The following is a 23,487-nucleotide window of genomic DNA, read 5'->3' on the forward strand; positions in this document are numbered from 1 at the left end:
AGTGAAGCACTGCATCATATTTTATAAGCTGTTCATATGTTTTGCACGTTAATTGTTAATCATAAAAGTAATTAGTATCTGTAAGTGTCAGATAAATGTAATAAAAAGTACAACATTTCCCTTAAAATACTCTATAATAAGTAAAGGTGAAGTACCTCCACACTTTACTTAAGTACAGTACTTGAGTAAATATACTTTCCACCACTGATATATAAAGTTGTCATGTACATGAAGTGTTGTGTGTTTTGAGAGACTTTACTTGTATTTGAACTGAAGATTTTTAACAAATTTGATGACAAATTAGTTTACGTATTTTATTCTGAAAATTACAACCGGAAGTGAAGCTAATTTCTGTTTTGCTAACTTGATACTAAAGGGTGAAGCTGGTGGGCACAAACTCCTCCAGTCATGCACCGTCTATAAACAGTGACCCCGGTTCTTTAAGGGGAGTTGGATGTCTAAATGTCCGTGTGAGGGTCTTCAGACACCGGGCTGCTCTGATTTTTTTTTTTTTTTTTACAGCCACTGTTAGCTTGCGGATGCTAACTTCAGCTAGCCTGAAGCTACCAACTCGCCACACAGCAGGACAAGCTTGACCCGAACAGAAGTCTCACTGTTTCTTGAGTGTTTTTTTATTTTATTTTCCCACCGCCGCACCACCAGCACAGCGAGTGATGTGGAAAGTAACTTTACAAGCGTTCGCTGTTTTACTGTTGGCCTGGTTCTTCGGGAACTTTGTTCTGGGTTGGTTTCAACAAAACAACAACAACGTAAAGCCCCAAACGCAGCACAGCGAGCATCCGAGCAGCGCCTCAGACAGCCAGGACCAGAGCTGCTTCTGCCATGTAAGTTACCCCGACACGGTGCTCTGTGTGACCTTAAAACCAATACGGTGTTATTACGGGGTTTTTTTTTTAAATTCTATGTAAAGCTTTAAACATGGCAATACGATACGACAACAGTCGCCATTCAGGAAATCTTCTAGCATTTTCTACTGTCATCTTAATTTGACGTCACCGTGTGTGTGATGCTAGCTAGCAGCAAGCTAGCTAGCTAGCTAGCATCACACACACACTAGCTAGCTAGCTAGCTAGCATCACTCTGTGTGTGTGTGTGTGTGTGTGTGTGTGTGTGTGTGTGTGTGTGAGTGAAAGTGACATTATTCTGGCAGTTATAACATTAAAGTCAGTCTTTATATTTATCCCGGAAACGGCGGACATTGTTGGCAAATAGCTAAATATTAACTTTTTGTTTTTTTTAATAAAAAAAAAAAAAAAAAATTAGTTATCTAATGAAAACCGCTTCGATTTTTTCAAGCTAGACTTATTAGCTGAAGATGTTATTTTACGCGTCAGATTACACAACTTGTCACATTATGTATTTATTTACAGCCTTTCCCATTTTACTGCATAGCTGCTGGTTTCCGTAACTAACGTCCATCTAAACATTTACACCATTTCGAGGTTTTACAGTAAAAGCAGTGGCGACGTGTACGACGAATAAAAAAAAAAAAAGCATAAATATCCCAAATCACACTTCTTGACCTCCGAGACTTTATTTTTGATATTTATCCGAACTCCTTTCATTATTTCAGTAACAGAGTAGAAAAGCGTGGTGTGCTGTGATTGGCTGTGGCAAGAGCTCCCGACTATTGCCCTCTCATGGGAGTTGTAGTCTTTCCCGCCGCAGCCAGCAAGCGCTCCCAACGGCCTCAGACCGGGAAGAGGACTACAAACTGGGAGGAGCCGATGGAGGGGCGGGGTTTAGCGCGGCAGCTGGGTGTTTGGGGGGCGGGGCCTCGGGCGGGCATGGCCCTGGAGGTCTGTAACGACAGCTCAGCCCACAGACAGAGCTGCTGCTGTGACACATGGGCACCGAGTTCACTGAGAGGAAGTTTAAAACACAGAAAAACAGAAGCAGAGACCAACGGCAGCATGCTGAGAGGGGTTTGCCTCTTCCTGCCTTTCCTGGCGCTCGGTGGACCGCAGCTCTCAGAGGTCAGCTGTTGGTTTGCATGATGTGTTTTGTGTCATGCTGAGACTTTTCAGGTGTTTCTGAACGTCTGCGGGCAGCAGGAGGCTCGATTCTGACTTCCTGCGATTTAATACCAGAGACAAAGTGTAAATGTGTAGGAGAGGATACGATCACGTCAGTGTTTTTCATGTTTCACGTCTTACGGCTCAGAAAGCACCAAACGCTGGCTCCATATGCTTGGTCATATCTTAATCTGACCATTTAATTTGGTCTGATAATTTAATTTTCCTCGGTAGTTAAGTTAAGTCTGAAAAGAACTGTGTGATTTGGCACGAATTATTACTAAAATAGAAACTTTCTTTGAAAGAAAAGTTCTGTTTAACCCCGGCTCAACACTCTTTCATTATTCAGTTATTATTGGAAACTTAATTCATCCCAAATGTGTTGAATTGTATGTATGTAATTTCACATTTTCGCACGTTCAGTTGAGCTGCTGTTAACGGTTAATTTGGACATGATTCATTGGAAGCGTACCAGCTGTCTATTTTCCCTGCGATGAGAATCAAATCACCTGGTTTTTCTTTCCCGTTAACATCCCTGCAAGTTATCAGGAAGATAAAACGTTAAAAAGGTGAACAATAAACCCGTTAGCTTACAAAGATCTAGAGTTTTTTTATTGTCTGAGCTCCCGGGCAGCGACTGGTTTCCCTTTTTAAACGTCTGTCAGCAAACCGAAGTGTGAGTGAACACGTGACTTTGAATTGCTCCTCTGTGTTACACAAGCTGTTGTGTTTTAGATGCCGTTCTTTCTGGGAAAGGTTTTAATATATTCACTTTAGAGCTGAAACAACAAGTCAGTTTTAAGCAAAAGCCAAAAATTCTTCACTTCTAGTTTCTCAAAAGTGAATATTTCCGGGCCTCTTTGTCTTCTGCGACAGCAAACCGAAGATCTACGTCTTAATGTCAGCTACGCCTGTGGGAAATAGTGATGGGCATTTTGTTTTTTTTACTATTTTCTGACATTTTTATACACCAAACAATGAAAGTTAATGAAAGTAATCGTCAGTCGCGGCCCTAATCTACTGCTGCACTCTTAACAGGGGCTGAGCCGACACTCGACTCTGTTTTTTTAGCCCGTTAAACCAGGTGTGTGCACTGGATTAAGACTACAGGCGATGGTTGGTTACCTGCGACCTTGAGTTCATTAATAAGCCTCCTCACAACAAGCTGGTGGTGTTAGCGCTCCCTCCACCTCTAACGCTCTGTTTACTAAACCCCGTGTATTTATACTCTGGGCGTTTAGTTGCCGAACCTGAAGGTTTCCGTTGATCAGGTGGGGGTCTGAATTTTGCATGACCAGTGTGGGTTCAGGTGACGGTGCGTCCTCTCTCGGCGGCGGTGTCATACATTATGTATGGAGGTGCAGGTAGACGGCCTGTCTGTCTGAAAAGGTGGAAGTGAAGCAGCTGGGTTCGTTAAAGCGACACATTACTGACGCAGCATGTTGCAGATCAACATGTGAGGTAGAGGCAAAAATAATAATAAAATGTGTTTTTATTTAACACGTTCTGTACAAGAAGATGCAATTCAGCGAAACACGAAAAAAAACCCCACACACACATATATAAAAGACGGATGCAAGAAATAGGAATATTAAAAAAACATAACAGAGGATTTTGTTTTTTTTTTAAAAAGAGAGAGATTTGAAAATAAAATGACACTTAATAAAGCGGACGAGGTTAAATACAGGAAACGTTTCTAGTTAAAAGCAGTTTTCAGAAGACGACTCGATGAGACTTTTCCGTTGCCAACACAACAACGCGGAGTGATTTGCGCGTTGAAGGCCGTCACGCACGGGGGGCGTGTTAATTAGCGGTTAATTCGCTCGTCAGTATATTTTTTCGAGCGGTTGTTTTTATCACGAGTACGTTCACGCAGAACGCGATAATACTACACGGAGAAAAGGCGACATCATTTGTTTGGGAACGAGGTTTTGATTTTCACGCGGCGAGTAAAGGCATCGACCAATCAGGACCTGTTGATTTTGACAGACGTTAATGATGCAGACGGGGTTTCTGCAGCAGCAGCAGCAGCGGCGCAGCCTGATCCACTGAGAGCGAGCGAGCGAGCCTCCACCTGGACGTCCGAGCGTGTGATGGAGGCGGTGCTGCTGAGCGTCCGGGCCCGAGCGTCTGTGCGCGGGCGGAGGTGAAGATCGTATTTGAGTTTTACTACGAGCCGCCACCAATCTTTTATTGAACGACTGTCGCAAATTCGGATCGCTGCCGGTACGAATAGTTTGCGAAATATTCGCAGGTGAGCACTTTGCATTTCGGTGCCGCACGTTCGTCACGCCCCCCGGTGTGGCGCCGCGAACGTTTCTGTTGGCGACCTCGACAGTCCAGCATCTTATGGCTCAGATGTGTCTTCTTTTATGACTATTTAACAGCGTAATGTAGAAAAATATGTCCCGCTCTATAAAGCGACGGCAAATTATATAATGATAATAATATTAAAATCTTAATTCGGTCTATAACTAACATTTATTTTCTTTATCGATTAGTTTGCCGATTATGTTTCTCAGTTAACCGCTTAATCGTTTAAAGTTTAAAATGTCTGTCACGATTTCTCATTTGTCTTGTTTTTTCCGACCAACGGTCCAAAACCCAAAAACGTTCAGTTTGCAACAATATAAAACAGAGAAAAGCAGAATATGATTCGCAGTAATGAGTAAATGTTTGGTATTTCTTCGATTAATCGATTGAACGACATTATTTAAAACGGAGTTAACAAAGTGCTTCACTTGATTAAAATAAGAACAGTAAGTCTCGAACAATGACAAAACGTACACTTACAATATATTATACACAGTATTGATTTATTGAACTTGATCTTAACTATAATTAGTAAATAAAACAGGTGTTTTAAAGGAACAATGATATAATATCACAGGTGTGATTGGAGACCAGTCTGCATCCTGGTTTCAGTATTTTATATCCAGTCGTTCGGTTGATTATTTTCATTCTGGCGATTTGGTGTCTTTTTAAATTAATTAGTTGTTTTTTTTAAACGTAAATATGAATGAAAATCACTGCTGTCCTTCCAGAAAAAGCTAGATAATCGCACGGCCCTGCTTCGGTATCCAGGCCGACTTGTTTTTATCTGCGCTCGCATCTTACACGTGCAGGTTAAATGAACTTCCTGTCGGCGGCAGGTTCAGGTACATCTGTGAGCGAATCCAGGAAACGGTGTAAACCGGTGAGGTTGATGACATGTTCTGGAAAAATGTGACCAATTATTAAAACTTATTACTGGCTTGGCATCTATATTCAGTTTACTGGGATTGTTTTGATCGGTTCTCGTGTGTTTTGGAAAGTTGTTTCTGCGGGATTCAACCGGCGCCTTCGGTGGGACTTTAACCCTCTTTCTGTCCGCTCTGCTTCAGCTGACGGGAGTCCTGGACGACTGCTTCTGTGACGTCGAGAGCATCGACGTCTTCAACAACTTCAAGATCTACCCTCGCATCAAGAAGCTGACGGAGAAAGACTACTTCAGATACTACAGAGTAAGAGCTGCTCCAGTGCTTTGTGTCATAAAAGTGGGTGAAAATCAGAGTTATAAGTGCTGAAAACGCCATTTTCAGAGCGAACGCTCGGTGTAACTATTTATTTTTTTTTTTGTCCACTTTAAGGGACTCTGGCTCATAATGAGCAGCTCATTTGCATTTCCTTTCTCTTTTCCGTTCACTTTCTATCAGTGGAAGCATTCACTGAGCCAGCCAGCAGTTTCTTCTCAAGGTTTCCTGCTGTCCTTCAAAAAACAGTTACAGCTTTGAATTTTTGACATCAGCAGGCTTCTCCTTCAGTCGGCCTGATACCGAGTACTGCAGGCAGCGGCAGCGGCTGCAGGCGTAAACAGACGCTCCCTGATATTCAGGCTCACGCTAACAACAAACCTGTCTGTGTGAACGCTTTAGCAGACACATTTAGCTGCGTTACGCAACAGGACGGACGGCTGACGTGTTCATGAAAGACTGTGAAATACGTAAACTATTGCAAATGTCGTCCGTGAACAGATGCAGTAAGAGAAAGATGTTTTCAGTGAATACTTGCACTAACGTGTTAAACTGGTACTCCAGCCTCTGGTGACATTTATAGTTAAATTTTTTAAAACCTACTTCTGCATTTCTGGTCAGTTTACCACCAGTATCACCTTCTGCTCTGATAAACTGCCGCACTGACATTTGCGTAGGTGGGTGAAGTCAGCAACAGAACGCAGTTTCCCCCCTAATATTGCAATTGTGTTTTAAATTGCGACTCTTTTTTTTAATTTTTTATCTTTGAGGTCTAAACATAATCACAAACGTGTTCTCTGTACAAGAATACAACCAGGTTAAGTAACTAAGTTCTTGTTGTTGAGATCCTACCAGATTAATTTTTTAAAGCAGTTAGTCAGAGAAAAGTCAACTTCTGTGAAACCTGGAGTTTTTATAGAAACTTTGAGCCGTTCAGCTCAGATTTAATAAGATGTTTACGTCTTGTTTCCAGTGCCGTTTGTTTGTTTGTTTGCCCGGCCAACCACAACCACTTAAAGACTGACGGCTGCGCTGTAGCTGCTCGAGCTAACGTTACTGTTAGCATCACAGGCTGACGGCTGCGCCGTAGCCGCTCGAGCTGACGTTACTGTTAGCATCACAGGCTGACGGCCGCGCAGTAGCCGCTCGAGCTGACGTCACTGTTGGCATCGCAGGCTGACGGCTGCGCTGTAGCCGCTCGAGCTGACGTCACTGTTGGCATCGCAGGCTGACGGCCGCGCTGTAGCCGCTCGAGCTGACGTCACTGTTGGCATCGCAGGCTGACGGCCGCGCTGTAGCCGCTCGAGCTGACGTCACTGTTAGCATCGCAGGCTGACGGCCGCGCTGTAGCCGCTCGAGCTGACGTCACTGTTGGCATCGCAGGCTGACGGCCGCGCTGTAGCCGCCGAGCTGGCGTCACTGTTGGCATCGCAGGCTGACGGCGGCGCTGTAGCCGCCGAGCTGACGTCACTGTTGGCATCGCAGGCTGACGGCCGCGCTGTAGCCGCCGAGCTGACGTCACTGTTGGCATCGCAGGCTGACGGCGCGCGCTGTAGCGCTCGAGCTGGCGTCACTGTTGGCATCGCAGGCTGGCGGCGCGCTGTAGCCGCTCGAGCTGGCGTCACTGTTAGCATCGCAGGCTGACGGCCGCGCTGTAGCCGCTCGAGCTGACGTCACTGTTGGCATCCCAGGCTGACGGCTGCGCTGTAGCCGCTCGAGCTGACGTCACTGTTGGCATCGCAGGCTGACGGCTGCGCTGTAGCCGCTCGAGCTGACGTTACTGTTGGCATCGCAGGCTGACGGCCGCGCTGTAGCCGCCGAGCTGACGTCACTGTTGGCATCGCAGGCTGACGGCCGCGCTGTAGCCGCCGAGCTGACGCCACTGTTGGCATCGCAGGCTGACGCCGCGCTGTAGCCGCCGAGCTGACGTCACTGTTGGCATCGCAGGCTGACGGCCGCTGTAGCCGCTTCGAGCTGACGTCACTGTTGGCATCGCAGGCTGACGCCGCGCTGTAGCCGCTGAGCTGACGTCACTGTTGGCATCGCAGGCTGTTGGCATCGCCGAGCTGACGTCACTGTTGGCATCGCAGGCTGGCGGCCGCGCTGTAGCGCCGAGCTGGCGTCGCCACTGTTGGCATCGCAGGCTGACGGCCGGCTTGTAGCGCTCGAGCTGACGCTCACTGCGGCATCGCTGGCTGGCATCGCGCGCTGGCTGACGTCACTGTTGGCATCGCGCGGCCGCGCTGTAGCCGCCGAGCTGACGTCACTGTTGGCATCGCAGGCTGACGGCGCGCTGTAGCCGCTCGAGCTGGCGTCACTGTTAGCATCGCAGGCTGGCGGCCGCGCTGTAGCCGCTCGAGCTGACGTCACTGTTAGCATCGCAGGCTGACGGCCGCGCTGTAGCCGCTCGAGCTGACGTCACTGTTAGCATCGCAGGCTGGCGGCGCGCTGTAGCCGCTCGAGCTGGCGTCACTGTTAGCATCGCAGGCTGACGGCGGCGCTGTAGCCGCTCGAGCTGGCGTCACTGTTAGCATCGCAGGCTGGCGGCGCGCTGTAGCCGCTCGAGCTGACGTCACTGTTAGCATCGCAGGCTGACGGCCGCGCTGTAGCCGCTCGAGCTGACGTCACTGTTAGCATCGCAGGCTGACGGCCGCGCTGTAGCCGCTCGAGCTGACGTCACTGTTAGCATCGCAGGCTGACGGCGCGCTGTAGCCGCCGAGCTGGCGTCACTGTTAGCATCGCAGGCTGACGGCCGCGCTGTAGCCGCTTCGAGCTGACGTCACTGTTAGCATCGCAGGCTGACGGCCGCGCTGTAGCCGCTCGAGCTGACGTCACTGTTAGCATCGCAGGCTGACGGCCGCGCTGTAGCCGCCGAGCTGACGTCACTGTTAGCATCGCAGGCTGACGGCTGTAGCCGCCGAGCTGACGCGTCACTGTTAGCATCGCAGGCTGACGGCCGCGCTGTAGCGCTCGAGCTGACGTCACTGTTAGCATCGCAGGCTGACGGCCGCGCTGTAGCCGCTCGAGCTGACGTCACTGTTAGCATCGCAGGCTGACGGCCGCGCTGTAGCCGCTCGAGCTGGCGTCACTGTTAGCATCGCAGGCTGGCGGCCGCGCTGTAGCGCTCGAGCTGGCGTCACTGTTAGCATCGCAGGCTGGCGGCGGCGCTGTAGCCGCTCGAGCTGACGTCACTGTTAGCATCGCAGGCTGACGGCCGCGCTGTAGCCGCCGAGCTGACGCCACTGTTAGCATCGCAGGCTGACGGCCGCGCTGTAGCCGCCGAGCTGACGTCACTGTTAGCATCGCAGGCTGACGGCCGCGCTGTAGCCGCCGAGCTGACGCCACTGTTAGCATCGCAGGCTGACGGCCGCGCTGTAGCCGCCGAGCTGACGTCACTGTTAGCATCGCAGGCTGACGGCCGCGCTGTAGCCGCCGAGCTGACGCCACTGTTAGCATCGCAGGCTGACGGCCGCGCTGTAGCCGCCGAGCTGACGCCACTGTTAGCATCGCAGGCTGACGGCCGCGCTGTAGCCGCCGAGCTGACGTCACTGTTAGCATCGCAGGCTGACGGCCGCTGTAGCCGCCGAGCTGACGCTGAGCTGACACTGTTAGCATCGCAGGCTGACGGCCGCGCTGTAGCCGCCGAGCTGACGCCACTGTTAGCATCGCAGGCTGACGCCGCGCTGTAGCCGCCGAGCTGACGCTACTGTTAGCATCGCAGGCTGACGGCCGCGCTGTAGCCGCCGAGCTGACGCCACTGTTAGCATCGCAGGCTGACGGCCGCGCTGTAGCCGCTCGAGCTGACGTCACTGTTAGCATCGCAGGCTGACGGCCGCGCTGTAGCCGCTCGAGCTGACGTCACTGTTAGCATCGCAGACTGACGGCCGCGCTGTAGCCGCTCGAGCTAACGTCACTGTTAGCATCACAGGCTGACGGGACCGAGTCCCGGAGCTCCACATTCAGAGTTTATAACGTGAGAAAGTTCAAGTGATGAGCTGAAATTTCCGACTTTCTTCATCTGAATTACTTTGATCTCTTGGGGCTTTTCCTCTAGCAAAACTGTAAAGTCAAATACCTCGGCTGTACTTTGAGATTAATGCTAACACGGCATGCTAAATGTCACGCGGTAAAGATTTCAGGCTCGCACGTCACGTCTGTATCCCACCTGTGAGCCAGGTGGTGGATCGCTGCGTCCTCTGCAGCTCAGATCTGATTCGATCCTTGATGGCTGCTGTATTTCAGCGTTTAACCGTCGTCATGTGATGAACCGACAGCGACGGGCCGCAGTAACACGTTTCAACTTGCTGAGATGAGCCATTGTTTCGTTTTGTGTTTGTGTGATGTTTAACGTGACCGTGTGTCTCCCTTACTGACATTGTTCCTGTCTTTTCTCAGGTGAACCTGAGGCGACCGTGTCCCTTCTGGCCTGACGACGGACATTGCGCCATCAAAGACTGCCATGTGGAGCCCTGTCCAGAGGTCAGAGGTCAACCACACCCACTTAAAAATTATAATAATAATGCATCTCATTTATGCAGCACTTTTCTAGATACTCAATAACAGGTTTTAGTCTATTAGCCTGTACTTTTATTTATAGTTATTAACTATAAATTACCTTCGAACACCAGTTAAACGCTGATTAACTTACTGTAGAGTTTTCAGATGGAAGATTTAGGGTTCAGTTGTTTTGCTCTTACTGTTTGTTTGTCTCTGTTGTGTTTTACAGAGTAAGATCCCAGTGGGCATCAAGTCTGGGAACTACAACAAGGTGAAGATGAATGTTTGACGGGACTTAAACATTTCTCTTTGTTCTCTCAGCTAGAAACACGAGTGATTTATGCAAAAGTGTACCACTGGTCAATACTAACCATCAGTCCAGGCGTTATATACCTACTACCCATGATCCCTTGTGTCGGGTGTAATTTCCGCGCTTGTATTTCCAGGCAGTCGTTTAATGCTACCAGAGTTTGATTGACCTTAGCTGAGGATGTGTCGCTAAGTTACATAGCATACAAGAACTTAACCTGAATAAAATGCATTTTATTAATTACATTTGCCCAAATTTAGATAGAAATCAGGAGTCAGTAAGATTATGAATCTATCCAGACGTTCAATACGTCTTTGATACTCTGTGCCGCAGACACGTTTTGGTTGGTAACGTTCGATCCTCGGCCCAAAATATCATACTATACAACGTTCATATCAGCTGCTGCCTAAGACAGAGTTAAAGGATAATTCTGCTGTTATTAGTCAACAAATCAGATCAAAAGACCCAAATAAACAACACGTCAGTCCGTCCCTCAGAACCGTCTCACTTCCTGTCTGCGGCTCTCAGCTCCGAGCCCGTTGGTTCCTGCTGAAGACGTAAATCTTCCTCACAGATCTATAGTTTCCTGTTCAAAAAGGCTCAGTAGTTTCCTCAAACGGCTGCTCGCTGTAGTTTTTTATCAAACACTGATGGAGCTCAGAGGACGGAGATCCACCAGGCTGTGATTCACACACAACACGTGTTAGCAGATACGTTCACTGCTGGTTAAAATACAATGTAGACCATCACCAGACTTATCCTTTTAATTAATCAGCCGAGAAGCTGAACCAGAGGTGAACCAGACGGACTGCACACCTGTTCGTCTCTGGACAACAAACTCCTTTAACCTGTTTAATGGAGTTTAGAAGCAGCTGCATTTGTTCCAGCACTTTCTGTCTCATCAGCTGATTCAGTAAACACACACACACACTCTCTGTTAACTCTCGGACCACTCGGCTTATCTCGTCTGATAGTTTCCACGCAGAGGCTGAGTGTTTGCACCGCTCTTGGCTCACAGCCTGGTGTTTGTCTTGTAACGAGCCAGAAGTGTGTGGACATCTGCACTCGCCTCGGTGAAGGTCGAATCCGCCTCACTGACCGGCGGCGGGGAAGCTCGGTGGGAGGGATTAAAGGAAACCTGAATATGTGCCGCCTCAGCAGTGTGTGAGGAAAGTCTCAGTCTACAGGAGTTTACAAAATCCTAACCAACTCACCTGGAGCTCAACAGGTTATTCGTGCAGAAAGCGTGAGGCTCAAAGTGCTTCTCCTCTGGAAATATATATGAAACACTGAACCTGTGCAGGGTTCAGGGTTTTTTACTTGCCCAGTCGGACAAGTGGGCCAGAAATCTACTTGCCCGAAGTACATTTTTACTCGCCTCTATACATTTATTAGTGGTTATCAAACGTTTTATCCACCTTGCTCTCAAACTTGGCAGCATAGTTGGAGTTTCGCCCACGTCCTCTTAACGCCACCCAACTAAACTCCTGTTTACGGGATAGTTGAAATGCTCGCTTGCGCTTCAGCTGAAAAACGTTGTCTTTACCCGCCGCCATTTTCCCGTGAGCGCCCGATCACTGCTGCGCATGTGCAACTCTCAACACAGACGATGACGACTCCTCAGCTTCTTCCATCGTCAGCTCGTGGAAAATACGCTTATTTGCTTTCTGACGGAGAGTTAGATGGTTCAGATCGATATCACTCTCGTGTCTGTACGGTAAAATATGAAGCTACAACCAGCAGCTGTTTAGCTTAACCTTCAAACACATCTGAGGCGCACGAATTCACACGTTACATCTCGTTTGTTTAAACCAAAGTGTAACAACAACATACTGCGGGGTTACTGGGACGGAGGGCACGAAGATTGATACCCCTGTCATGGCTGTATGTTAAATATGAACGTGTTGTCTTTAAACTTTGGTAAACAAATGAGAAACAACGTGTTGATTAGTGAGCTTTAAAGGTGCTAGATGGTGGATTACTTTCGGACAGAGTCGGGTTAGCTGTCCGCCCCGTTTCCAGTTTTTATGCTAGGCTTAGCTAACCGGCTGCTGGCTGTAGCTTCACGTTGAACACACAGAGCGGTATCGATCTTCTCGTCTGACTCTCGGGGAGAAAGCGAATAAGCCTATTTCCCCAAAATGTCCCCAAAAATTAAAAAAACTACTTTTGGCAAAGTTTAAGAAAACATCAGCAAGTTATTGCAGTACAGCGATTCTGTGTTAATGATATCATTACGATAAAACTTTGAAATGGGGAATTTACAGTGAAGAAAAACATTTCCCCTCACACTTCACTGCTCTTTAGGTGTTGATAAAGTCAAAGATAATTAGAAATCTGTGTAGAGATCATAGTAGTATTATTATTAGCACGACAGCGGCTGTAATATCCCTCTCACTAACTCTCTCCCTCTCTCTGTCTCCAGTACTCCCAGGCAGCGAATACGATGTCGGACATGACGGAGTGCGAACAGGCCAAAGAACTGGGCGCGATCAACAGCACCCTGAGGTGACACCTCAGACCACGTCCTGTCTGTTTCCTCTGCACAACACTTTCACTGTGTCAGCAGCTCATTTTCAAAAATGCAAAGCAGCTCCAGCAGCTGACAGTAACCAGGTCAAACATTTACCAGCGTCTGCTGGCAGTTTCTCACCGTTCAAAGCCACAAAGCAGCAGACTGACCTTCACCGCTCCGCTGCCGTGGAAGAAGCGGAGGGTCGTCATAAGCTGAGACGGCTCGAGTTAGAGAATCTGATTTAAGGAATATCCAAACCACAGATCAGTTATAGTACAACGCTCTTGATGTTAAAAACCTGCTCGACTCAGAAGTCTGAAAATGACCTCAGGCTGTGTACAGTCACACAGAGTCGCATCAGGGCTGTGATATGAAACCTGCACTGTATTTGTGGACCACGTCGCACTTATTTCTTTACATGTCTCTCAGCATGAGCTAGAGGATATTTTTGGACACATTTCTGAAGTCCACCCTCTGGCTCTGTAGTTGCACCAAACTGTAAACTTGCAAACCTCGAAACCCGCAGCCAATCTCTTTAATCGGTAATCTATAATCAGAGGGTAGCTGTGGATCCCTGAAGTTCAAACCTTAAAGAAGATCATGAAAATTCAGATTTAAGTCTTCTTTATGTTGTTGTCTACTGTTACATTAATCCTGAATCCTCCATGTCGTCCATCTGATTGAACAATTAGTGTAAAAGATCTCGTTACGATTCTGACTAATATTGCGATTTAAATTATTTTCTATAAGTTCTGTGTTTGCGTTTGCACCAGGTGTTCATCACAAACTGATCTGGTTCCTGCTTCTCTTCCACTAAACTCACCACTTCAGTCCACATTTTATGAGTTTCCTGTCACGCTGTATTCCCTGAGTAACTTTGCTGGCGACGGTTATTGTAGCTCGCTCGTCACAGACTAAACCTTTAACCTCCGGCGGCTCGTTAAGACTCTGTTGATTATTTATCTAAGTTTGTAATTTAAAATCGTGGCTCTCGCGATTTGAAAATTCCACTTTTTCAAATTTGTGATTTTGATATAAAAATGATTTATCGTTTAGTCCTACCCCCTTAAATATTAATTTCTCGGTGTCTGTTTACTTTCTTTTCCAAACCGTTTAGATTTTTAGGAGCGTGTTGACATTGCTCAGTCAGAAAGATTTGAGTCGTTGTTAAAACGCTCCTGAAACGGTAAACAATGAAAGAAAATTGCTCATAAATTTTTTTGTTTTTGTTTCTTAATGAGTTTTTAAAAATTCAAGGTGTTCATCTGATCATATTCTTATCTATATTTGATGTCATGGTTTCTCCTCTGTGATCAATTAACTTTATATTAACTTCCTGTTTCAGTAACCAGAGTAAAGAGGCGTTCGCTGACTGGGCGAGACACGACGATGCTCAGGACCACTTCTGCGAGCTGGATGGTGAGGATTCACTCCGTCCAACACTTTGACCTAAAGCACAAAATGTCTCCGTGACATTAATGGCGGATATTCCCGCTCCCCAGAGGATGAATCCTAATGATTTTCGTGACCCTCCTTTAATTCTAACACCGCCAACACAGCAATATCAGAACCTAATGGGGAAATCTCCGTGACATCTCCTGATCACGTTTCTTTAGATGTTAATGACCTCGTGACGTTTCCTCTAGCGCCACCCTCGGGACAAACTTTACATTTTTAGCTCCACGACTGGTGAGACTCCGAGAACAGATACTGACACGTCACAGCAAGCTCGCTTACATGTTACGATGATTTCAGTCCATTAAAGTGTGTGTGTGTGTGTGTGTGTGTGTGTGTGTTTTAGATGAAACCTCTCCAGATTCTGAGTATGTGGATCTGCTGCTGAATCCGGAGCGATTCACTGGATACAAGGGTCCTTCAGCCTGGAGAGTCTGGAACAGCATCTACGAGGAAAACTGCTTCAAGTGAGACGCGCACACACACACACACACACACACACACACACACACAGATGACCACACACACACACACACAGTGGTTGGGGGTCAATGCAGCGACCTGCGGTGGAAAAGTTAAAACAGCATCAACCGATGTCTTGCTGCGATAGCCAATCAAACTGCAGTCAGCCTGAAATATCACTGAAACCGGGCGGCGTTCATGGACCAGACTGTGACGCTCTCCCAGGTGTGAGCGTTAGCTAAGAGAAGCTAATGTAGCCAGCTTCGGAGTCTGCGTCTGGCTCGCGGTCTATCCTGGAAAATAGCGATACCAAGAAGCTTCCTTTGGTTTGTGTTCATTTGTTTGAGAGAGAGAGAGACGGTGGTGGTCGAGCGACCTATAGAGTGAAGGAGGAGAGGGAGCGCCGGTAGCGAGAAAGCCGGTAAATCGGAGAAATAAACCTTTTATAGCATGTTTCACAGCGGTTACGTAAAGCACAAAAAAACACAGCAGGGCGCAGATACTAGAGATTATTTTATAACATCTTAGTTCTGATAGTAAGTTAGTTAAAATCGCCTTAATATCGGCGTAGGAAAAACCGATCGTCGATCATCCCTTCATTCGTCGATATAGAATCCGATCGCCAATCTGTAACGCGTTTTAACATCATCACAATATTCTATTGACCAAAATCACTTTATTGATATCAGTATCAGTGTGTTTTGATACATCTCAGCTGCCACACACACACACACACACACACAGTACAGATAAACTGCTGAGTATTGATTTATCAGTGTTATTCAGTTAATATTCGATTGATTCTTATGTTTATGTTCCAAACATGTGACATTTGTTTCATACGTTTCTTACGCTGTCTGTCAAAGTCTGTATTTATTTTCGTCAGACTTTGAATTCTGTCGCAATACAAGAGTTCAAGAGTTTGTGTCATTTTCTTTTTTTTGAAAGATTGATTAGAAAACAATATTTCCTCGATTCTTTATCCGTATTGTCTTTATTGCTTAATTGTCTTTCAAAATGTACAAAACGCTACTTTAAAACAAACGATGAAGAAATATATCTTAATAATCTGCATCGGCCTTTGGGCTCACAGAACTGTGAAATTATAAATGTTGGTTATTGAGAGAAGTGTGTTTTTAGTGTTTCTGCAGTAAAGCTGATAAAGATAAAGCTGTTTTTTCCCCCACAAATATATGAAACAGTGAATTCTGTTCTGTGTCCTTTTTTTATTTGCCAAGAAATGTTCAAATTGTTGAAAATCATCCTCCTGCCAGTTTGACTCTAAACCTGTGATGATGATTATTGATCATTTAACGAGAATCTGTTTCTGTGGACAGGCCCAGATCGGTGTACCGACCTCTGAACCCTCTGGCTCCGAGCAGAGGTGAGTCTGAAAAATCAATAACTGCTCAGTTTACAGTTGCATCAGCTGCAGTTTCAACAAACTAAAACAGTTTGTTGTCATGACGATGCTGCTCCTAAATACTTCATTGGTACCGAAATGTGTCTGTAGTCGAGTACTGAAAGCCGGCGTCTAATGTCTTCGATCAGATGGCTCCTTATTCCGTCGTGAATGTTTCCACTTTGAGGCTTTTGACGTTGCTGTGCAGCAGCTTGTGTTTAAACAACATTTCACATTTGAGAACTTTCTTTAAACGAAACATGCTGGTAGTCGTCAAAGTACGGTCCTGAAAGAAGTATTGTTCTGGTGTCAGTCCCGAACCTCAGATCTTTGGAAGTAAACGCACACGACCTGAGATTTATTTCCTGTTATATCATAATTACGAGATAATAAGTCATAATGGGCTTTCATTGGTATCACTTCCATATTATTGTTGAAAAGTTTTAATCTGACCACCAAGGAGCAGCAGAGTCGTGACTCGCTTGTTAACGACGAGATGAAACGGAAGCTGTTTTTAAAAATATCTCTAATCCTTATCTTTACCCATAATGCCTCACCGAGACGGGACATTTAACCCGCAACATTAGACATAATGTACCAGTGAGGCGTAGATGTTTTTAACCAGCATGAAATGGTTTCGCTTTTGAAATGACGAATCAGTTTTTCTACGACCGGTGGGCATCCTGTGATATTTTATAACAACTCGCAGTGATCAAGTGAAGAACAAGCAGGCTTGAGACACTCTAACTTCTTTTAAACTGTCTTAAATTGTGAAAATGCAAAAGTTGTGTTACTGCCCGAAAAAATGACAAAATAATAATATATATATATATATATATATTAGTTAAAATAAGAACTTCATATATATATATTTCAAAGTAAATGCGATCAATGTTACAAAAAATGACGAACTTCAGCAGCTCAATGGTTTGTTTTGTTGATCATCATGTGATCATGTAGTCCATCGGTTAACTATCCATTACATCACACCTACTAGTACTACATCATTTCCACATCCACCCACGTCTAATGACAAACCTTTCTGTGCTATGTAGACGATATTGTACTTTAATCTCCTCCAGTTTACAATAAACAACTCAAATTAATCATCCTGTTTTTTTCTAAACGTCCAGGCTGAATAGATTTTCTGTAGAATAACTAGAAGCGGCAGCTGAAGCTTCTCGAGTCGACGCTCCGTTCTGGGTTTTTGTGTGTTTATCCGTTTGTGTTGCAGAGGTTTGTGTTTTATTAATAGATCAGATCTAACAGAGCTTTGTTCTCTCTCTGTCTGTCTTTCTGTGTTCAGGAGACGACGATGGTGAGTAAAACGAAACTGTCTTCACGGGAATTTATTTTTATGCTGTGCTGTAAAAAAACTGACGAGATCTTGTTTCTGATGTCGCTCGTGTTGCAGGAGAGGGTTTCTACAAGTGGCTTGAAGGTACGTACTTCCTCGTGTTCTCATCTTTTTCTTTTTCACGTAGTTCTTCAGGAAATATTCTGCGACATTAACAAAACAACTTTCTACTTCCTCTTTAAACATTTGCTTCCTGGCAGCTCTCGACCTAGAAACGAGCATCTCGGGTGATGTGAGACTTTGACAAGTTGAAGCACTTTTACGTTTCCATGTCATTTAAATGAACCTGAAGAAAAACTTCAGTTAGGAAAGTATAAAATGAGTCGTCATTCGTCTCCTGCTGTACATTTAAAAACAACCACAGACACTTTGAGGTGAACTCTCCATCGCTGTTCCTCCTGCGTGAACGAAACTCCCACTTCTGCTTTAACACGTTTCCTGCCGTCCTCAGCAGCAGCTGACAGCAGCGGGCCTCTTATCTCCTCTCGGTTTCCTCCTCGAGTGTTTCTGCAGACAGTCTGCCCGCTGAAACATCGCAGAGTTTGTTGAAGAAGCCTTCGCGCAGAGCCGTCGGTCGTCTGTTGTTCAGCCTCATTAACACGATGTCCGTTCATCCTCGGCTAAATCAGACCTCGCCGAGAGAAGCGAAACTGTGTGCCGGACAGGTTTTGGTTTAGTTCAGTTGACAGAATGAGACATTAAATCACACACATGTACAAACGTCAGAAAGACACCAACACTTCTTTTCATTGTTGTAAAAGCAGAAAGAAGCAGGAGTCCAGGTGACTGGACAAAACTCAGTTATCACTCTGTAGCTGTAATTTGACCTTATTTTTAATATTGTGGTGGATAATACTTGTGGAAACTTCCACCACACGTTTAGTTCAGCGCTGTTTCAGCATCTTTCTGTCGCTGCAAAGATCTAAACATCAACTGTAACGCTTCGGAGTTCGAGTCTCCAGAAGCTGAGCGGCCGACTGCGCTGGCAGGGTTTAGAAATGTACACTTTATAACCAACAGGGAGACTCTGAAATGAATGTAAATACAACATCTTAAAGGGTCAATTCACCCAAATTGCAAATAAACATTGTATCACTTATTCCATGTGGTGTTCGGCATGCAGATGCATTTAATGAAGAAAGGAAACTGAACTTTTTAAAGAAGTACATTCCTTTGGATTCTTTAGTTCGTCTGCTTGGATTAATAAAACTCGACCTCGTTAACTCTCTCTTCTCTACTGTCTCTCTCTCTGCAGGTTTGTGTTTAGAGAAGAGAGTTTTCTACCGGCTCATCTCGGGCCTCCACAGCAGCATCAACATCCACCTGTGTGCCGAGTACCTGCTGAACGGTACGGCTAACGAAGCTAACGCAGGGTTTCACTACAGCTGCAGGCTGCATGTCAATTTATATGGTTTTTAATGTCATATTATGTCTATATTTTTTTTATCTTACAAGGAAAAAATAGAACGCATGGTCAGGGCCGGTTATTGTTGAAAGGGTTTGATACTCGTGCTGATACGATTGATACGACAAATTGATATCTTACTTTGAGAACAAAATCTTTTTTCATTGAACAAAAAAAAAAAAAAAAGCCAAACTTCTCAAATGTTTAATGTTGTCTAAACACAAGCAGCTGATTGGTCTGAATAAAATTCAGTCTAAAAGTAAAAGGTCTGATACCCAGCAGCTGCAGACGGTCTGGACGTCGTCAAAAGGCCTAAATAACAACCAGGTAACCTTAAAGAGGCAATAAATAATGAAACGTTTATGATAACGAATCCGGTAAAATGACAAAAAGAGTTGATAAGATTATACGAATCCGATCCTATAACATAGCCAATAATACACGGTAAAGGAAAACTAAAATGACAAATTCTGTGATATCAGGCTTTCAGAGTTGCTGAGATATAGAAATGACAAATCGCAGAGAATTTCGCTCTTTGAAGATAAACTACAGGGGTGTACTTGAGCTGAACTTTGATATAGAAGTGCAAATGAAAACAAATGCTGGCTTTGTTTTTGAGACCATCAGTGAGTTTATGCAACTATAAGTATATCAAGCTTGAGGGGATATTAATTTCATACCTGGCAAGATGGAGAAAAGATCTTTCACAGTGCTGAGGAAACTAAGAAGGACTCAGTAAAAGGGAAAACTTTTTTTTTTTGTCCTCTAATGCACTGAGTGTGAGTTGTTTGTTTTTAAAATCTAACACTGCACAAAAAATAATAATGTATAAAAATCAATGTTGTTGTTAATCATTGACATGTCCCAGGCTGTGATAACGGAGCATATTTCATTTCTTGTGTTTTTCTCATAAACAACAACAGTGGCATCATGTCAAACAAATTGACAATTACAGGGTTAAAATCCTGAAAATGAATGAATATTTAATTGTTATGATCAGGACTGATGTGGGTTAAAAAATAACTAATTGAAAGTGGAAAAAATATTTATATATAACATTTTTATGGCAGTTTTTTGACACGGACATTTGTTGACATATCCCAGGCTGTGATAATCCCCTAAAAAAAAATCCAGTTTGCATTTAGTATATGGAAAATATTTCATTTTTGTGTTTTTATCATAAAAATTTACAGTAGCATCATGTAAACACATTGGCAATTAAATGAATATTTAATTGTTATGATTAGGACTGATGTGGGTTAAAAAAATTAATCAGTGAAAGTGGAATTTTTTTAATATATAATATTCTTATGCCAGTTATTTGATACGGACATGTTTTGTCGTTTTTTGCTTTAGATTATACAGTGTGTTTTATCACAGTTAAATAATTAAAGGGTTAAAATCCTGTGTTGGACATTTTTTCCCACTAATACACTGCTGGCACTGCACAAAAATAATAATGCATAAAAATCAATTTTGTTGTTAATCATTGACATATCCCAGGCTGTGATAATCCCCTAAAAAGTCCAGTTTGCATTTAGTATATGGAAAATATTTCATTTTTTTGTTTTTATCATAAAAATTTACAGTAGCATCATGTAAACACATTGGCAATTAAAGGGTTAAAATCCTGAAAATGAATGAATATTTAATTGTTATGATCTTAACTCATTGTCTCTGGGTGTTTTTATCATTTCTGATGTGGGTTAAAAAAATTAAATCGGTGAAAGTGAAAAATTTTTTTTTATGTATAATATTTTTATGGCAATAATTTGTGTTCCTAATACATCAAGTTAACCTTTAAAAATTGCTGCTTAAGGGTTAATATGTGTACGCTCTTGTCTCTGAAGAAGTAAACTCTCGTTGTTTGATTGCTCAGAGGGTTGGGGCCGGTCGGTCTGGGGCCCAAACGTTCAGGAGTTTCGACGGCGCTTTGACACGGCAGAGACGAAGGGCGAGGGCACGCGGCGGCTGAAGAACCTGTACTTCCTGTACCTGATCGAGCTGCGGGCGCTCTACAAGGTGGCGCCGTACTTCGAACGAGCATTTGTCAACCTGTACACTGGAAACGCTCAGGAGGACGGAGCCACCAAGGACCTGCTGCTGCAGGTCTTCAGTGAGATCAGGTGAGACGCAACAAGAGTATGTGTTCAGAGATGATCCGCGGGCGTGGTGTGAAATAAAGTGCTGATGCCCGTCGCTTTATTCAAACACAGAAATGCTGTGTGCAGGTCATTTTTGTAAGTTCAGCGGTTATTATGAGACTTAACGGCTGCTTTTTGTCTTCCAGAACTTTCCCAATGCACTTTGATGAGAAGTCCATGTTCGCAGGGCACAAAATTGAAGCCAAAACATTAAAGGTGAAAGTCTTTAACAGTCTGTGTGTGACTGTGTGTGTGATGTCTGACGTTGTTTGTTTCTGTGGTTTCGACAGAGCAGGTGCCTTTTATTCTGACCTTTGTTTGGCTTCACTGCTCATTAACAAGAGGGCAGCTGTGTGTGTGTGTGTGTGTGTGTGTGTGTGTGTGTGTGTGTGTGTGTGTGTGTGTGTGTGTGTGTAACCCTATTTTTTACAAAACAGTAGCGTATCCAAACTCCATAGCCTTTAAAATGTATAAATATATATCCTTAATTTAATTCAGGAAATCAGTGACACAATGTTTAACTCTTATTTTCTATCATATATATATATATATATATATATATATATATATTTTCATACACGAACGCTACTTAATACACGTTTGATCTTAGAGGTTTTTGTGATAAACAGAAACTCGTCTCCTCTTTTATCCTTCAGGAGGAATTCCGCCTCCATTTTAAAAACATCTCCAGGATCATGGACTGTGTCGGCTGCAGTAAATGTCGACTGTGGGGAAAACTACAGGTGAGCCACTTTATAAAACTTATTAAAATATGTTGAATTGTTATTGAGTTATTTTATTTGCATCAATCAAATACAAATTTCATGAAAAATGTGACTAAAACAGTAACTGCATGTGGTTCAGACAGGAATACGATAAACTCCAGACCGCGGAGTCAGCGCTCACATCTCAGACTTTTCAACGTGACAAAGTTGACTAATATCATCTAACTTTGCCAGATTTTAATACAATAGGCAAACCTGACGCAGCTATTATGAAATAATGAAATAACAGGTCAGAACAGCACTGGGTATTTAAAGACTGTTCCCTTCATGGGAAAATGTCATGTAAAGGAATAGTTTGACGTTTTGGGAAATTTCTTTGCTGAGAGTTTGATGAGAAGATTGATACCTCTCTCGTGGTTGTTCATTAAATATTAAGTGTTGTTTTTACACTTTGTGTTTTTGTTCGGACCAACAACAAGATAAAACATGTTAGTTTGTGCGATTTTAAAGGTGCTAGTAGGTGGATTTTGTTACCTTTGAACAGAGCCAGGCTAGCTGTTTCCCTCTGTTTCCAGTGTTTGTGCTAAGCTAAGCTAACCAGCTTCCTGCTGTAGCATATTTCCTAATGTATCAAACTATTCCTTTAACAGTGGACCTCTGGATATTTGAGGAAATGTGTTGTGAAGCTGAAATGTGTGGCTAACTGCTCCTAGCCGTCGCTAACACCAGCGCCTCTGACTGGTTTTTAGGATGAAAGAGTGCAAAGTATTACAACGCATGTGTTCCTGCTGTACGCAGTGAATTTATAAAAGCACTACCAGAGCTCTCTGACAGTTTTCACACGACTCCGCTTCCTGTGTGACCTGTGTGTTGTGTGCAGACTCAGGGTCTGGGTACAGCGCTGAAGATCCTCTTCTCCGAGAAGGAGATCCAGAACCTCCCCGAGCACAGCCCCTCGAAAGGCTTCCAGCTGACGCGACAGGAGATCGTGGCCTTACTGAACGGCTTCGGCAGGTACGTTCGCTGCTCTCCGGACGCCGTCTAAAGGAGCCGAGGTGGACGTGAGATTGAACACGACACATAAGTGAACTGAAATTCAGTAAAGTTATCTAAAGATTAAGAAAACTCAAGTTATTAATTTGTCTTTTTTTTTTTTTTTTTTGATTTTGTTTTTGAAACTTTATTTGTCTCGGCGTCATTTTCTGCTTAATGCTTAAAAAGCATTTCGTCGTGTTGCCGCCGTCTGCAGGACTGGACCAGTGCAGCTGGAAATGGCTAATATTGTGGTTTGCTATATGTAAGTGTGTCCTGCAGAGGCTACCGTACTACGGCTAGATGTAAACAGGAAGAAGTACTTCGTTTCTTGTGGAACAGAGCGGCTCTGCTTCTCTGACGATAAGCTACGATTATTGATAGCGCGAGAAATACAAACTGGGACGGCCTTTCTCTTGCTGCTCAGCCAGTCACTCATGAATCCCGTTGTTTCATTGGTTCGAGCTATGAGATGGAGGCGGGATCAGGGGGGAGCTAGTCTTTAGTGTGTTTAGGAGAGAAAAATACATTTAAAAACGGTTAATTTCACACTGTGTAACTTCATTTAAAGTAATATCAAATGCTTAAAAAGTAAAAAACTAATTAATTAGCTCATTTCAAATATTTAATAATAA

General features: G+C 44.4%; 3 protein-coding genes across 10 annotated transcripts in view; 2 read left to right on the forward strand and 1 right to left on the reverse strand.

The window, feature by feature from the left end:
* LOC122873028 (NACHT, LRR and PYD domains-containing protein 12-like) overlaps nucleotides 1-23,487 on the forward strand; it is a 1,034,258-nt gene that overhangs the window by 733,311 nt on the left and 277,460 nt on the right. The window lies entirely within an intron of this gene.
* Nucleotides 1-23,487, reverse strand: part of LOC122873033 (NACHT, LRR and PYD domains-containing protein 3-like) — a 573,599-nt gene that overhangs the window by 440,281 nt on the left and 109,831 nt on the right. The window lies entirely within an intron of this gene.
* The window catches only part of ero1b (endoplasmic reticulum oxidoreductase 1 beta), a 28,989-nt gene continuing 5,841 nt past the window's right edge, over nucleotides 340-23,487 (forward strand). The window contains exons 1-15 of one of the 2 annotated variants that reach the window (XM_044189381.1): nucleotides 340-845; nucleotides 5,420-5,539; nucleotides 9,944-10,027; nucleotides 10,275-10,316; nucleotides 12,781-12,863; nucleotides 14,216-14,289; nucleotides 14,672-14,792; nucleotides 16,125-16,171; nucleotides 17,496-17,507; nucleotides 17,604-17,630; nucleotides 18,802-18,894; nucleotides 20,831-21,077; nucleotides 21,242-21,311; nucleotides 21,752-21,838; nucleotides 22,701-22,834. In XM_044189381.1, the coding sequence (XP_044045316.1) occupies nucleotides 675-845; nucleotides 5,420-5,539; nucleotides 9,944-10,027; nucleotides 10,275-10,316; nucleotides 12,781-12,863; nucleotides 14,216-14,289; nucleotides 14,672-14,792; nucleotides 16,125-16,171; nucleotides 17,496-17,507; nucleotides 17,604-17,630; nucleotides 18,802-18,894; nucleotides 20,831-21,077; nucleotides 21,242-21,311; nucleotides 21,752-21,838; nucleotides 22,701-22,834 (1,412 nt within the window). In that variant the 5' untranslated portion in view covers nucleotides 340-674. Of the gene's footprint in view, nucleotides 846-1,264; nucleotides 1,998-5,419; nucleotides 5,540-9,943; nucleotides 10,028-10,274; nucleotides 10,317-12,780; nucleotides 12,864-14,215; nucleotides 14,290-14,671; nucleotides 14,793-16,124; nucleotides 16,172-17,495; nucleotides 17,508-17,603; nucleotides 17,631-18,801; nucleotides 18,895-20,830; nucleotides 21,078-21,241; nucleotides 21,312-21,751; nucleotides 21,839-22,700; nucleotides 22,835-23,487 lie in introns of those variants that run through there. The other variant, XM_044189380.1, reaches the window with a different exon arrangement.

Source organism: Siniperca chuatsi, linkage group LG3 (assembly GCF_020085105.1).
Source record: "Siniperca chuatsi isolate FFG_IHB_CAS linkage group LG3, ASM2008510v1, whole genome shotgun sequence".
NCBI lineage: Eukaryota > Metazoa > Chordata > Actinopteri > Centrarchiformes > Sinipercidae > Siniperca > Siniperca chuatsi.